This window comes from Nelumbo nucifera, chromosome 1, assembly GCF_055504915.1.
Source record: "Nelumbo nucifera cultivar China Antique chromosome 1, China Antique-T2T, whole genome shotgun sequence".
Classification (NCBI taxonomy): Eukaryota; Viridiplantae; Streptophyta; class Magnoliopsida; order Proteales; family Nelumbonaceae; genus Nelumbo; species Nelumbo nucifera.
In genome coordinates, this window is record NC_142649.1 from 197,899,038 (window position 1) to 197,915,000 (window position 15,963).

Genomic DNA, 15,963 nt, shown 5'->3' on the forward strand with positions numbered 1-15,963 from the left:
CGGAGAAGTCTCCAACTTGACAATATTTTCTTGACCTCATAATTTAGAGGAGGAAAATGCAATGAAATATGCATAATCAAGAAAAAAGGCCTAATTTTCCCTATTTATGTACACTTTGATAATTAACTTCAGTTACATCTCTAATATATATCTATATTATATAGAGGAAAGAGGGAGGTCAGGAGTCCTCACTAATAGTTGATGCTTGTAAGTTGTAACCCCCTCTCTCCCCCTCCAAAAGTTGATGTTCGTAACCCCCCTCCCTATTAAATCTCCTTTCTTCTCTATCTTAAAATCCTTCTTAAACTTTCTATAATGAGCTGAATCTGGTTAAGGGCCAACCCAAGCCCAACCCTAAGACATAGACCTTGGGCCTAGACCTAAACCAAGGTCAAAGACCAAGTTTCCAAACCAAACCCCACCTTAGCTAAACTAGTAAACTCAACACAACTTGGAATGGGCTTCGATGGATTTGGTTGAGCTTGAACAGGTTTGTGACTTTGTTTGTTCATCTATCTTTTATTTTTGCTTTTAAATGCAAAGCTATCAATGTAGAATGATGTTTTGTTTTTTCTACTTCTTTGGTTTTTTGTTTATTTCAATATAAATATTATTTATATCATCATTTTTCACTTATTATATCTCATAGTTACTTAATACGTATAAACAATTGTAATGATATTCATGACATTTCCTAAAGTCTGTATGCACATAACATCTTTTTCAAGAGTCCCTTACCAAGTTTCTATTCAACCCTGTTGTAATATGTTGTGTGTATTACCACAGGGGTATTTTAGTAATTTTCTATTCTTTTTATTGTAAGTTGTTGCCCTAAGTATAAACACTAACTTAGGTGCCGCCATCTATAAACTTTTCAAAGGAACTCTTCTTTTCTTCTTTTTCCTTCGCTTCTCTTCTCTTCTCTTCTCTTCTCTTTTCCTACTTTATTTTCTTTTCTTCTTTGCTGGACTACATGGTCTCAGAGCACTGATCTGGGATTAAGCTTTCTCAGATCGAGTCTTTCATCTAGAACTTACCTTTTTGATTAGGAGAAGAGGCAAAACTCCATTGAACGGAACTAGACACTATTAGACAGTTTTGTATGCCCTTAGCTTCAATCAGAATGATGTACATTATGAGTTTATTGTAAATGAATAAAAGTGCATATTTGATTCATGTTCCTTTGGTATGTTTCTGTGTAATACCCTTAAACTGGACATTTAATGAGACTCGTGTTAGTTTAGAATGTTCACAGCCAGTGGGTCGGTCTGGGGAGACCTATCCTGATAAGGCTGACACTGATGTGCCACCAAGTCGGTTGGGGTGGCCTGTCTCAGCTGCCAGGGTGAGACCCTAGGCACATGCAGTGTAGGATCAATTGAATCTTTGAACCGGACCAGATTTCTAGTATTGCCCTAGACCTTGGAGATTAATGGGCAAAACTGGAAAGTTACACCCGATCCCTAGACTCGATTATGATACTGCACTAGGTGACGGATTGGGCTGTCTTTGATGTACCAATCAGTGAGATCCTTAGCGGGGGTCAAAACCTGGGTATGTTGGGACAGTCTGAGAATTCATCTGAGTGGGTGATCATAGTGACAGGATCAGCCCCTTTGTCGGACAAAGGTAATGATCGGGGATGCACTCTCTCTGATGGAGACCAAAACTGCCGGCAGCCGATTTCAATCGTTGAGATTTGTTTTGCAAAATATATTTTATATGAGATATAAAAGTATATATATTATGGTTTCTAAAATGTTTGCGAAAGGTTTTAATTCCCGGGATCCATATAAGTAGAGAGTGCAACACTGTTCCTTGCAGCCGAGGGTGAGGTCCTCTCTTGTCGGGAAGTGTTTGATCATTATGGGCTGAGAGGTGGAGTGTAAGACCATTGGGGATAATACCTGATGGGCTAATCTTGCATCTGCCCACAGTCCCTGGGTGTTACAAGGTGGCTTGGCCCAGAAACCAGTTAGGGTAAATGTTGAGCCCATAGAGCCCATTTGATGGGTTTCAGGGGGTGCACTGTCCATAACAGTGTATTCGGCCAGGCCTTGTAACAAAGGCTGGGCCGAACCCATGTGGCTGATGTGTAGATCAATGCTTGGGTCCCACGCTATACAAGGAAGCCCAACTGGGCAGCAGATAGGAAGACTAAGTGAGCACATAACCTTAATAGGCCTTAAGCCCATTTCGAACTGGGCTAATTTAATGAGTTAAATATGGGGCGAATTCTGAGATGGATTAGCAGATAGGATAGGGTCTTAACCCTATCCACTCAGAGAGTCCAGATCTGAATGTGATTCAGATCTGGAAACCTCCTAATGAGATTAGGAGAAGGTTGATCTAATCTGCAGAAAAGATAAGGGTTTATCCTTATCACCTAAAGGGATGTCTGATCCAAATATGATTTGGATCGGCAACTCCTAGTTGGATTAGAAGTTGATGTTATGGAAACAGTGGTATGGGAGAGTAAAAAGGATGCTGAAATGTATAGAAAGCTAGTGGAGAGAAATAGGGTGTTTGAGTTTCTCACTGGACTCAACCCTGAGTTTGATATTATCAGACAGAACATTTTGGCCAGGGATGAGGTTACTCTTTCACAGGCATATGCTATGATAAATAGTGAGGAGAGTAGGCGGCAGGTGCAGTTGCAGAGTCCATCTATAGAACATTTTGCACATGCGGGAATGAAACCGAAGGGCCCTACTAAGAAAAGAGAGCAGTTGTGTGAATATTGCAAGAAACCACGGCATACAAAGGACACCTGCTGGAAGCTTCATCCTGAACTTCTTCCTGATAGATTCAAGAACAATAATAACCCTAAGAAGGGCAGTCAGGTGGGAAAATCCAAGACTGCTAATGCTGCTACGGTGCTTGAAGGGGGAAGTAAGGAAAGCGAAGAAAAATCAACTATTAAGCAGTTGGCTGCAATGAAGCTGGATTTTGAGAAGTATGGGAGGCTCCTAAATCACCTGGAAGCTACGGTTTCTTCAACTCACCCTTCCAACAGTACATCATCTTCATCGGCTTTTGCTCACTCAGGTACTCGTGCTTCTGTGAATCATGCTTCAGCTTCAGGTAATCGTAAAATCCCTTGGATTATTGATTTCGATGCATCAGACCATATGACCAGCCTATCTAACCTGTTTTGCTCATATCACCTCCTCTTTGGGAAAGAGAAAATATCCCTTGTCGATGGGTCCCTTGCCCCCATCTTTGGTAAAGGTGATATAAAGACCTCTAACACCCTGTTCTTATCTTCTGTTCTTCATGTCCCTAAGCTTAACAAAGTCAATGAATTGCAGCATAACTTTCTTTCCCACTCATTGTGTTTTTCAGGACCTGCAGTCTCAGAGGATGATTGAGAGTGGCCATGAGGCAAACGGAATATACTTGCTAGACACACCAGATCAAGCTTTGGGACCACCTCATGGAGTTGCCTTAGAGTCAGTCGTGTCAGAGTCTGTTAACAAAATTTTATTATGTCATTTTCGGTTTGGTCACTTGTCCTTTTCTACTTTGATGTCCCTGCTCCCCCTCCTGCTTCTGCTCCTGCTCTCCAGAGGTGGTACCAAAGGCAGAGATTCAGACATGTGCAGGTTGTTTTCACTCCTTCAGAAGAGCATCTTGCCACTCCCATCATTCCTGAGGAAACAGGTCAGCCCTCTACTGACCCATCTCTGACTGTTCCAGACCTTGACCTTCCTATTGCTCTTCGCAAGGGCAAGCGGAAGTGTACAGCCCATTGTATATCCAAACACTTATCTTATAGCCTTCTCTCCCCTTCCTACTACTCTTTTCTTGCCTTTGTTTCTTCCCATGTGATACCCAGGTCTGTACTGGAAGCTTTATCTCAAGCTGAATGGAGGGATGCTATGATGACCGAACTTGATGCACTGCATAAGAATCATACCTAGGACATTGTGGACTTGTCGGAAGGAAAGGAACTAGTGGGTTGCAAATGGGTGTTTACTATTAAATATCACTCCAATGGCTCTATTGAGAGGTTTAAGGCTCGGTTGGTTGCTAAGGGTTACACCCAAATGTATGGCATTGACTATTTGGAGACATTTGCTCCTATAGCTAAGATGACTTCAGTCAGGGTTTTACTTTCTCTAGCCGCTACTTTTGACTGGCCCCTACACCAGTTTGATGTTAAGAATGCCTTCTTGAATGGAGAACTGCATGAAGAGGTCTATATGTCTACCTCCAGGAATGTATGGGAAAGAAATGAAAGGCAAGGTGTGTAAACTACACAAATCCCTTTATGGTCTCAAACAATCTCCTCGGGCTTGGTTTGAGAGATTGCGGGCTGCTCTTGTCTCCTTTGGCTACATTCAAATACAATCTGATCATACACTGTTCTTGAAGAGAAATGACTCTCTGGTGACCTTCTTGATTGTTTATGTTGATGATATTGTAGTCACGGGTAATGACATTGAAGAGGCCAGTAAACTAAAAGCATTTCTCAACTCTGAATTTGACATCAAAGATTTGGGAGATCTTCGGTATTTCTTAGGCATTGAAATTGCTCGATCTAAGGATGGTATATTCATATCTCAGTGCAAATATGTCCTTGATCTTCTTGCTGAAACTGGTAAACTTGGAGCTAAACCCATCTCCACTCCCATTGATCCTAATCATAAGCTTTCTGCCACAGATGGTGCACATTTGTTTGATAAAGGAGTGTTTCAGAGACTGTCTGATAAAGGAGTATTTCCTATGCAATAAGTGTTCTTAGTCAGTTTATGCATTCTCCCAGAGATACTCATCTAGCTGCTGCAGAAAGGGTTCTATGCTACTTGAAAGGTACTCCAGGGAAAGGTATTCTATTTGCTAAGCATGGTCACATGAAGCTGGAAGCCTTTACTGATGCAGATTGGGCAGGATGTATTGATGACAGAAGGTCCACCTCTGGTTATTGTGCTCTGGTTGCTGGGAATATTGTGTCTTGGAGGAGTAAGAAACAATCAGTAGTTGCTAGATCTTCAACTGAAGCAGAATACAGGGCAATGGCTCATGGTGTGTCAGAATTACTATGGCTACGATCCCTTCTAGAGGAGTTGGGGGTGGACTACGAAAAACCAATGATGCTCTATTGTGACAACCAAACTGCTACCAACATTGCACATAATCCTGTTCAGCATGACAGAACTAAGCACATTGAGATTGATAGGCATTTCATAAGGGAAAGAGTCTCTTCAGGAGAAGTTTGTTTACCATTTATCACATCAGAAGAGCAATTGGCTGATATCTTGACCAAGGGAGTTCCCAGGGGGAAATTGACACACTATATAAGCAAGTTGGGCATGATTGACATCTATGCTCAGCTTGAGGAGGAGTGTAAAGAGGCTGGGCCGAATGGGCCCTAACAGCCTCTCATGTGATATCATTTATTTTATCTTTTATTTTATGTTGATGGGCCTCACTTAATGGGCCTGTTATTTGTTCTTATTTTACTTTCTTTATGTAACTGCCAAGTTGGCCGCCCACTTAAGGGTATACTTATCATCATCAATTTTTTAGAGATTAATAAAAAAATAGGGTTAGAGGAGAAGGGTGATTAATTCGACTTCTTCTTCTCTTACCTCTTCTCTTCACCATCTTCCTCTCTTATACAGTTATTCAGATCTGTTCTATTATGCTAATCACTAAATTTAATCCTGATATTAGAGGACTGATTTACATCTCCCATGAATTTTGATAAATAACACCTGATTGGCTACCACATTTACGATTCCAGTTGAATGGTCAGAAGTTTTTCAGGTATCATATCTTTCCGATATCATAGCTGAACCCCATAAAATAACATATATGCGTATGTATATTGTTATGTATAAAATACATATATTTGAATATTGCAGACTGGGCTAGGTTTGAAGTAGTAGGCCCAGGCCCAACCCTAAAATTTGTGGGCCAGGTGCGGGCCTGGCCTGAGCCGAGCGTGAACACAAAACCTAGGCCCAAGCCTGGAAGTTTTGGGCTGAAAACAAAACCTAGGCCCAAGCCCGGAAGTTTTGGGCTGGGAAGAAATGATCACCCCTACCTTCAAGAGATTCTTAACTGAATTCCAGTGAAAGTACAGCTATTTCCAACTTTCAAGAAGTCTCACCAAACACAACTTTTTAGGAGTCTGCATAGCCAATGTTAAGTGCCTATAAGCTTCACCCAAGGTTTAAAATGTTGATGTCGATGGAAATGTCGCTTACCAAAATATAGGACATATGTCGGAAATGTCGAGGAGAAATATTGTAAAAATTAGAGACATTGTGGAAATATTATGAAATATGTGGAAATATGCAAAGATATTTTGTAAAATGATAAAAGAAGCATTAATACATATTTCTAGACTATTATCTTATTACCAACCATTATATAAAGCTAAGAAACTAAGATCAATAACAAATTAGTAAATGACGATTTACTAATTTATTATGCATTTTGATGTTTTTACAAGGTTATCTGATATTTTCTTTTCTTATTTTTAGTTCTGATATTATAAATTCTAATATATTTATTTCACACTAGTAAATAGAAATACATTTATTCTGAATATTTAAATATTAAAGTTATAATACATTATGTTTTATTATAAATTTAATAAACTGATTCTCCTTTTTGTAGTATTAAGATTATGATAAATTCTGATTTCTTATAAAACTTAATGAATTTATTATGATTTTTAATACTAAATTTATAATAAACTATGATTTAGTATAAAATTTATTAAATTTAATCTGATTTTTTATATTAAATGTAGAATATGGTTTATTATAAAATTTAATAAACATTTTCTGATTTTAATAAATATTTTAAAAAATACAAACTAGTTAATATTTTATTACTTGAAAAATATTTTATGTTTTATATTATAAAGTAATTAATTTATTCTTTTGTTTTTATATTTTTTTAATTCTTTTTATAAATATTTTATTTGAAATATTAAATAGAATTATTAATGGAATAATCTATATTAATATACTGTATTATATTAATATAATATACTAATATATTATATTTTTAATGTACATTAGTCGACATTAGTCGACATCTTGTCGACATAATAGGAAAAACTGTATTTTTTTTTTTTTTGGTTATTTGGACTGATTTGGTCAACATTTCTGAAATATAGGAAATGTCAACCAACATAATGTAATTTTTATATTACCATCCATTTTCATGTCAGTGAGCCTCGACATTGACATATGTCGGGCGACATTAGCAACATTTGGCGACATTTGAAACCATGGCTTCACCTTTAAGCCTCTCAAAAGGGTACAAAAAACAATAAAAAGTTCAGCTTATGATAGTAAATTTTTGTGTGATGGGCAAATGAAAATATGTAAATATACTCACCACGCCCTTCACATCTAGGATACTTGTTATGGATGATATATGCTTCTTTGCTGCAATTGAACATGTGGGATATCTCAAATTTAATGTTTTCTCCTGCTCAGCAATGTGGTGCTTCAGGATTCGGTCAATTGTAGTCACTTTTAGCAGCACGTTGAGATCTATCATCCCTAGCCTTTCAATGTATAATGGTCTACCATATCTATCGACCCCATGAAATCCATGAGGATAGCATTTCTTAACTTCTTCATACTCCTCAAACTTAAATTCCTGCAGACAAAAAAGCTTTTTGAATAGTTACAAACAATCAAATGAAATAAAATAGCTTAATAGCTTAATAAAATCCATACCTAGAGCTAACATCATAACCCACTTGAGACAGTGTTAAATAGGCTAAACCCGGTCTGTTAGTTTCTTTTTAAATAGCCAAAGTTGCTCCTAATTGTACTATTGTTATACCTATCAAAGAGTAAAAATAATCTTACTTAGAAACTTCACTGACAAACAATAGGGAGGGAATAAAGACCTCTTCTGGTTTGAAATACCTCTTGTTTCTTCTTGATCATAAACAATAGAATCATCCATTACAAGATGCAAAAAAAAATTACTTGGAAAATGATATAAAAACTTAAATGTCACAAAACTATTTCTATACATTCCAAAATGATGGAAAACAAAACAATATATTTTACATATTCACTTAGTTTGTCATCATTTAGGGAAATGATACATAAAGCATCTCTTTGAGCACTAACAGGAAAAAATTCTTCAGAGAATAACTGTATCACAAAGTTCTATACCAATAAATATAACTAGCAAAATGAAACCCAGTGTAAACTGAAATAATTCTGAGTGGATACCACGTGCAAATGAAGGAAAAATGTGCTGGTTCAACAGTAATATGAATCCAATGAGACAGATAATTTGGCAACCAAAATTAGGTGGAACTCGAATGATTGGGGAGTTGATGAACTTTCTTCTTTCTTGGCTTTGCTTCATAAGAAATAGATTGATCTAATTACTTATAATAAAAGATAATGGAGTGGTAATGCTTTAGAGGTATTCCTGGTTGGATCATTCCTCCATTCACCCCTGGTTTTCCATGCAAGGCCATATGGGACTGGTCTGTTCTCAGGTCTCGGTGCTTAAGAACTTCAGGGGAGTAATATCTTCCTTATTTGTTTGAACCTGATTCCTTATTAAGACCTAGCTAAACACCTTTCATACTTTGTAAAAGATTTTTTTCGTCCTTTGCTTTGTTCCATATATAGCACTTGATGTACATAGCCGAAGGTTTTGCATGTGACCTTGATTGACTAATATCCTTATATTTTGAATATAATTTTTCCTTATCTTCAAAAAAGAGGGAGAAAATACATAGGCTTCAAAATTTAAGTGGATTGGTAAATGTTTCAGTCTTGTTGGTGGGTCATGGACACAAAATTAAAATCTATATGGGAATCAAGAGAAGAACTGAAAAGTACAAGCAAAGAAAGAAAGAGAGATGTGTGTATGCTAGGATTTGAAAAGTACAATTTCCTCAAAGCTTCTGCATCAACCTTTAGGATTTGAAATATCACCTAGAGGGTGCAGCATTAAGATGTGTGTATGCTAGAAAGGTAAAAGAATAAGTCATGAGGACAGACACAGATAAGTGGCTGCATCTTCCTGGGTAAAAAAACTATATTTTCTTTAGAATTGACATAGTAGAGAAACCCCTTGTCCTTGTCCTGTGCATTAGAACAATAAATCCTGTTGTACTCTAGATAAGGCAACATGTTGAATGATCAAAAGCTTTTCAATAGTCAGATCAAATCTGATGTGAAGCCTCACAGCCCAAGACTGGTCTACTGTGAGATGGGTTTAACAAACAGTTTATGTATGGATTACCTTGTGATTTTCTGGATACCTATGTAATGACCCAAAAGCATGACATGTTTGCCACATCACCCTCCAGTCATGTAGCAGGTTTTAGACAAATTGTCATGGTTAAAAGGAAAAACATAATAAGGACTTTCATCTATAACTTTTACAACCCAAAAATTAAAACTTGAACAACAGGCATTACTTAATCTAAAGATGATGCCACTCCAAAGAGCATCTTGTCAAATGTGCAATCTGGATAGAATTCGATGGTGATGATGATGATAAAAGTTGGGGAGGGGGGTGAATTCCTCGATACAACAAAAGGAAATGTTTAGATACTGGTGGGCAATGCTTAGTGCTTATTGCAAGTGCTATCTTAGTGTGGCTTTTGGCCTTTCATGCATACCAAGACATGAGAAACCAAAAAAAATCATATTTGAAGAGAAATAAAAAAACGCCAAGTAAGCTACACAGATTCCAGAGACCTTTCAAGGATGTTTAAGCTAAACTACTTAAAAATGGCCTACCCAACAGTCCCTTAATTCCTGTACCCATTTTTCATCTATAACTTTTGCAAATCCAAAAATTAAAACTTGAACAACAGGCATTTCTTAATGAGGAATCTAGAAAACATAGTGTGTGTATCTAAAGATGATACCAATCCAAAGAGCATCTTGACCAATGTGCAGTCTGGAAAGAATTCGATGATGATGAAGATAAAAGTTGGAGTTCCTTTCCGGCTAAGGAAATTTGGAGCAAGCCTATTCCTCCTCGGGTTGGCTTTTTTTGTTGGGAAATTTTCCTGGAAAGAATAAACACAATTGATTTACTTCAGAGAAAGAGACCCAACTATTGTCTACTTCCTAATAGATGTTCTCTTTGTAAAGCTGATGGGGAATCCGGTTACCACCTCATGGTCTCTTCTAAGGTTACTAAAACTGTATGGGAGTGGGTTTTTTCCCGCTTTGGGTGTTCTTGGAATCCTCCCGAGAGTGTCCAAAGTTTGTTCTCATTCATTTTTCAGATGGCCTAAGAAGTGAGGGAAGATTATGTGGAGGAGTATTAGGGCAGCTGTGTGCTGGTCACTGTGGGAAGAAAGAAATTCACGTATTTTTTTAGACAAGGAAAGAACCCTGAAAGAACTGTTATACCTAATTCTATTAAGGGCTGCCCACTGGCTAAAATCTATGGAATTGTTTTCAAACTTTCCTGTGGCTGACTTGTTAAGAAATTGGAAAGAGGTAGCTACCACTGCTCATTGCAAGAGGACTCTTAGTCCCTCTTGGTCCCCTCCTCCCTCGGGATTTATAAAATTTAATTTTGATGGCAGTAGTGTAAGGAATCCAAGGCTCTCTGAAAGAGGAGGGGTTTTCAGGAATGAGGAAGGGATTGTTATTGCTTTGTTCCCATGCCCTATTGGAGAAGGTGACTCTCTTAGGGCTGAGATCCTTGCAGCGCTGGAAGGAATTTGAAGAGCAAAGGAATTAAATATCAACCGGTTGATCCTGGAAGGTGATTCGAAGGTGGTGGTTAGTTGGTTGAAGAAAGAGGACAGTGGATTGTGGAGCTACAACAATGAAAAGAAAAAGTTCTTATGACTCTGTAGGGACATTGAGATACAATACAGCTGGGTAAAGAGGAATGCCAATTCATTTGCGGATGGGTTGGCCAAGCAAGGGGTGAATAGGGAATCGATCTTTTGGGCTAATTTTTTATTTTCTTTCATTGTATTCTGTTATTGGGGAGCTAAGACATTTTATCTCCCCTCTTGTATCTATAGTTTCACAATTTTCTTATTATTAATGAAGCTGTTGTTATTGATCAAAAAAAAAAAATGATAAAAGTTGGGGAGGGGGTGAGTTCCTCAGTACAACAAAAGGAAATTTTTAGATACTAGCGAGCAATGCTTAGTACTTATTTGCAAGTGCTATCTTAGCATGGCTTTTGGGCTTTCATGCATACCAAGACATGAGAAACCAAAATATCATATTTGAAGAGAAATGTAAAAAGCCAAGTAAGCTACACACAGATTCCAGAGACCTTTCAAGGATGTTCAAGCTAAACTGCTTATAAATGGCCTACCCAACAGTCCCATAATTCCTGTACCCGTTTTCTCCTGTAGCCTTAATATATATCAAAAGCGTAAGTATTAAGCATATTATTTTGGCCGTCTTCACCAGTAACTAGTCAGCTTGGCGCTTGAGATCACTAAAACTACTATGATACTTTTTATAAAACTCAACGAAAGCATATTAGGGAGCTCCTGGCCTTTGCCTAGTTTTGCGGGGAAGTTCGGTTCTTTCGTGCCTCTGGCCTTTGCCTAATCTGGGTCTCGGATTAGGCTCTGTTGGTTTTTTGTAGCGTCTTGTTGTGACGAGGCTGGCTTCAGTTATTTGTTTTGTTTGGGTTAGGGAGCCCATTTATCTGGTTTGTTGTATCTGGGTACTCTCTCTTGTTGAGGCGCTTTAAGTGCCTCCACTGTATACACCTTGTATATTTTTTTGTTTCTTGTTTCTATTAATAAATTCTACCTTACCTTCCTCCAAAAAAAAACAAAGCCTATTAGGAATTTTTTTTTAGAAAGATCAATGTGGTCATGTCACATGTGTAAAGTATAATCATGTTAAACATATAGCCAAATCATATATAACACTATAACATGGCCAAATTAACTAGTCTGCTTTTGTCTTATCACATTGGCCACTGGTCTTAACACATTCACCTTTTGTAAAATTTCATGGCCATCATATGCAAAATATCCTGTACTTGAAAATTATCATTCTCATTCCAAAGGCTTAAGGACCAAACTAGGATTTCCTATCTGGCCATGAATCAATGATATTTTATGATTTTGAGAACATACAGAAGAGAGTTTAGACTAACCTTAGCAATTGCATCAACCCCAAAATCATCACGCCACTTGAGCATTTTTAGATATAAATCTTTTGCCTTTAGCTTATCAAAATTCTTCACCCGCAGAAATCTGCACAATCCTTTAAACATAATATTAGAATGTTACAGATACACCACTAGAAATTCTTGGAACAGAAAAATATATTTTTTTTGGCATCTTCAAATTAAAAAAGCTACTGGTGGTTACATATAAACATCTGAAGAAAGAAGAACATTGTCCTAAAAGATTGGTAAGAGCATTTCTCTACTTCAAAAGTTACAAGTTACCTTAGAAGCGTATGATAGTCATCATGTTTCCTTGGAAATTGATTATCTGATGAAAGCAATTCCCGGAAGCACTCGACATGTTCTTCATCTGCGGGACAACGGGGCCCTTCCAGAACCATTTGCATGCTCTTGGTGCTTCCAGTTCTCTTCAAAAACTCCCCAAACTTTAACGGATAAGACATCATAGACTTAAAGCTCGACCTTAACAAGGGCAATTTCCTTCTTTCTTCAGATAAATGCGAATGTTCCTCAAGGAGTGGGTTGAGAGATGAACTCCTTCCATTCGTAAACTGAGGATCACAATGATCTGCAGGTTGTTCCTCTCTTCCAGTACCCCCCAATATAACTATCTCGTTTAAGCTTTCCCTCTAAGTAGGCATATATACCCGTTGGAAAGGAAATTGAGATGGGTTGAGCAAAATAGTTCACTCCAACTCTAGAAAACAGAAATTTGAACGGCCAATAACAAACATAAGCTGTCCAAACAGAAATTAATAAAAATAACAAGCAATCATGCTTCGAATATGGAGAAAAATCGTCCGAGGAAAATAAATTGAAAATGCCACAGAAGACGTGGTTAGTGAAACTGTTACGACCTCTAAAGGTTAGAGGGTTACCTGCGGCCGAGCTGTCGTGGAAAGGGATATGGACTAGCCGCTAAAGTGAAAACTATACAGATGACAGAACGAACTGTTTTGTTTGATGCGTTTCAACAGTCTTAAGGCCAAAGACTTGGCGTCTTGATCAAGTAGATCACAGAAACCACTGATGCAAACGGGGGGGAAAAAGCAAAATTGCTCCGGCGGATAAGGTACCAATTAATGAAACCAAGAGGAGTGGGAGGGAGATGAGAATGATCGACATTCGACATTGCGCAAAACGTGTTGATAACAAAGTGGAGTATCGGATTCCCCCTGTTGTCTCCCATCAAATTATTCGAATTTCTGAATATTTTAGAACGAAGAAACGCAAAAAAAGTTGCCGGATCGCTGCACAGAGAAGCTGTAAAGGTGAGAGAGCATGAAGCGCCGAAGGGAATATCCTCTCAAAGAAAGACGCGCCAAAAATCTCCTGCTAATTAGTTAACCATGACGTTGGTAGTGATTGGCGAACGTACAACTGTATCTACTGATACCCAACGAACGGCTAAAGATAGTTACGTTGCTACGAGTACGAGTTGCAAACATCGTTCATAAGAGATGCTACAGCGATTCACCGCCCTAGTTGACTAGCTCTCTCTCCACCGGTTTGACCCGGTGCCTGAGAGCCGAGAGGCGACAGTCGATTTCATGCCCTACGGTGTGCATTATCAACCAGGTTCATTGTTTGACGAGAAAGGGGACAAGACTTGTGTGTGTATAACCCTATCCTTGTAATTTCATTGTTTTCTCCTTTGCCATACTTATTTTGTAGGAATTTGTTCAAAGCAAACTAATATATGCACTACTCTTTATCAAAATCAATATCATTTGGACCTTCAGCAAGTTATAGATTTATTTTTCCACGTTAGTATCCTGAACTTTGTGGTAGTGTGTTTGCACTATCCAAACTTTTTAAGTGTCAAGTTGGTCCTGCCATTAATGGACTGTCAATTATCTATTGAAAATGTCAACACTGTCCAAGAAGACATTGTTCATTGTCTTATACCTTGAGATTAAACAGTTGTGTTTGAGATTCTAGACTAATGATGAAGCTATTGTCTTCTATTTTTACATCGGAAAAATATTCTTATCGAAAAGACCGGATCTGCTCTTCACACAGGGTGCCTCACACACATACCCTACCATGCATTGGGAACATCTCCTGTACTTACAAGTTATTATTCATGGGAGATGTTCCCAATGCACAATGGATGTGCCTGTGAGGCGCCCCATGTGTGAGGAACAGATCCTGTCTCCTTATCTAGTTATTTCTTTACTTTCAATTATTATTTATGTTTTTTCTCTCTTTTTCTTCGAAGATAATCAATTCAGTTTCAAAATAAAAGACAATGAACAGTGTCTTGTTTTGGAGGATAGTTTTGACATTTTGAAGACAATCGGCTAATGGTAAGAACCAATTTGACACCTTTTGAAAGTTTAAATACTGCACAAGTTTGAAATCACTACCAAAAATTCAGGATACTAAAGTGAAATTTTACCTTATTTTTAAAACATTGAAATCCTAAAATGGAGGTCGCCAAGGTTGTCTTTCAAGAAACAGGGCTTACAGAAAAGGTAGAAACCTTTTCGATTTCCCTTCCCCCACCAGATGGTTCCGGAATCCTATTCTGAGGCCCTTCTGCCAATGGTGACTCGATAACCTACCTATTAATCTCTTGAACGCATTTTGAAGAAATTTTAACTACTTTGCGTTGTAATTACCTGAAACTCCCAAACAAACCCTAACCATCAAATTTCCTACTTCAATTCAGATGATGAATTGTAAAAGCAGAGTTGGACTTTATTTTTTGCTGCAAGGCAAAGTTAGACTCTTGATCGTAGAACTCTTCTTAGGCAGGGAAAAGACATGGAAATCATTCTCCTGAAATACCATACATCTATATAGTTGTGACATCCTTGAGTCAATACACTGGAGGAGAAATCTCCAATACCTTCTACCATGGATTTTCTCCATGGAACTGTGATATTGAATTCCTTCCAAAAGATTATGCTGGTTAAAAAAAAAGAAAAAGTTTTATATAACTAAACTGATTGCAAAAATAAAAATCTGGCAATAATTTGGACAAATAAATGGATAGAGGATCCCAAAAACTAAATTTTATGGTCACTGTAATCTTCTTTCTTGACAACCAGTAACCATGCAACTACCTGTAGTTCCACAGGCATTAAGCTTCAAGTTATCAGGTCAAGTTGCTTTTTTTTCTAGCAGATGCAGAAGAAGTGAAAAATCAAATATACAAGGAAAATAATGCTAAAATGAGAACACACTATCTATCATGATCCAGTTTCCTCCTGGATGAAATTTTCAGCATATTAACTCATGTTCCTTGGAACTCTAATAATATAATTCCGCCACCCAAATGCAAGATTAGGCCTCCCAACTTCTCATGCAGGGATGAACAACCAACTTTTAAGCATTATAATGGAATGTCATGTTATCAGCCAGGATCCAACTTGAAATGAATTTTTCCATATATACCACACTGCACATAAACCTCATGTTCTTGGAATTCCGGTAATTAAGCCAAAATCTTTGCGACACCCTAAATGCAAAAAGCCTGCAAATCATTGAAGATGGAAGGAGAAGTGGAAAGCTACTGTCTACAAACTACTTTTAAATGATGGGCTGCTTATTACAACAGCTTCCAAACAAAACCAAGTACAGGCGATTACAAGGAACATAGTCTCACACAAATCAATCATAGAGGTTTCTCATTCTCCATACACATAAAATACATATATATTGATGTATTTGAGTCAAATGCTTCAACTTTGAGTGAAATTTTCATATCCGATACTTTATCCAGCCATGTCCTTGCCATATCTGGATAAATATTCCATACTTTTTTTGATCAATGTAAATAGTTCCATACTCTCTAAGGTAACATTTTCTAAC

The 15,963-nt window shown here is 37.6% G+C and overlaps 1 protein-coding gene across 11 annotated transcripts in view; it reads right to left on the bottom strand.

Annotated features, from left to right (window-relative positions):
- The window catches only part of LOC104602333 (Sec14p-like phosphatidylinositol transfer family protein), a 53,397-nt gene extending 39,541 nt beyond the window's left edge, over positions 1-13,856 (bottom strand). For 3 of the 11 annotated variants that reach the window (XR_016080881.1, XM_019198606.2, XM_088895789.1), the window contains exons 1-5: positions 13,023-13,856; positions 12,406-12,841; positions 12,109-12,208; positions 9,884-10,027; positions 7,363-7,629 (exon numbers count right to left, since the gene is read on the bottom strand). Coding sequence is in view for 10 of the 11 variants with exons in the window: in XM_019198606.2 (XP_019054151.1) it covers positions 7,363-7,629; positions 9,884-10,027; positions 12,109-12,208; positions 12,406-12,590 (696 nt within the window). In the remaining variant the exon portion in view is untranslated. Of the gene's footprint in view, positions 1-7,362; positions 7,630-9,883; positions 10,028-12,108; positions 12,219-12,405; positions 12,882-13,022 lie in introns of those variants that run through there. The other 8 variants (XM_088895793.1, XM_088895791.1, XM_088895790.1 and 5 more) reach the window with 8 other exon arrangements.
- Positions 13,857-15,963: the final 2,107 nt, after the last annotated feature.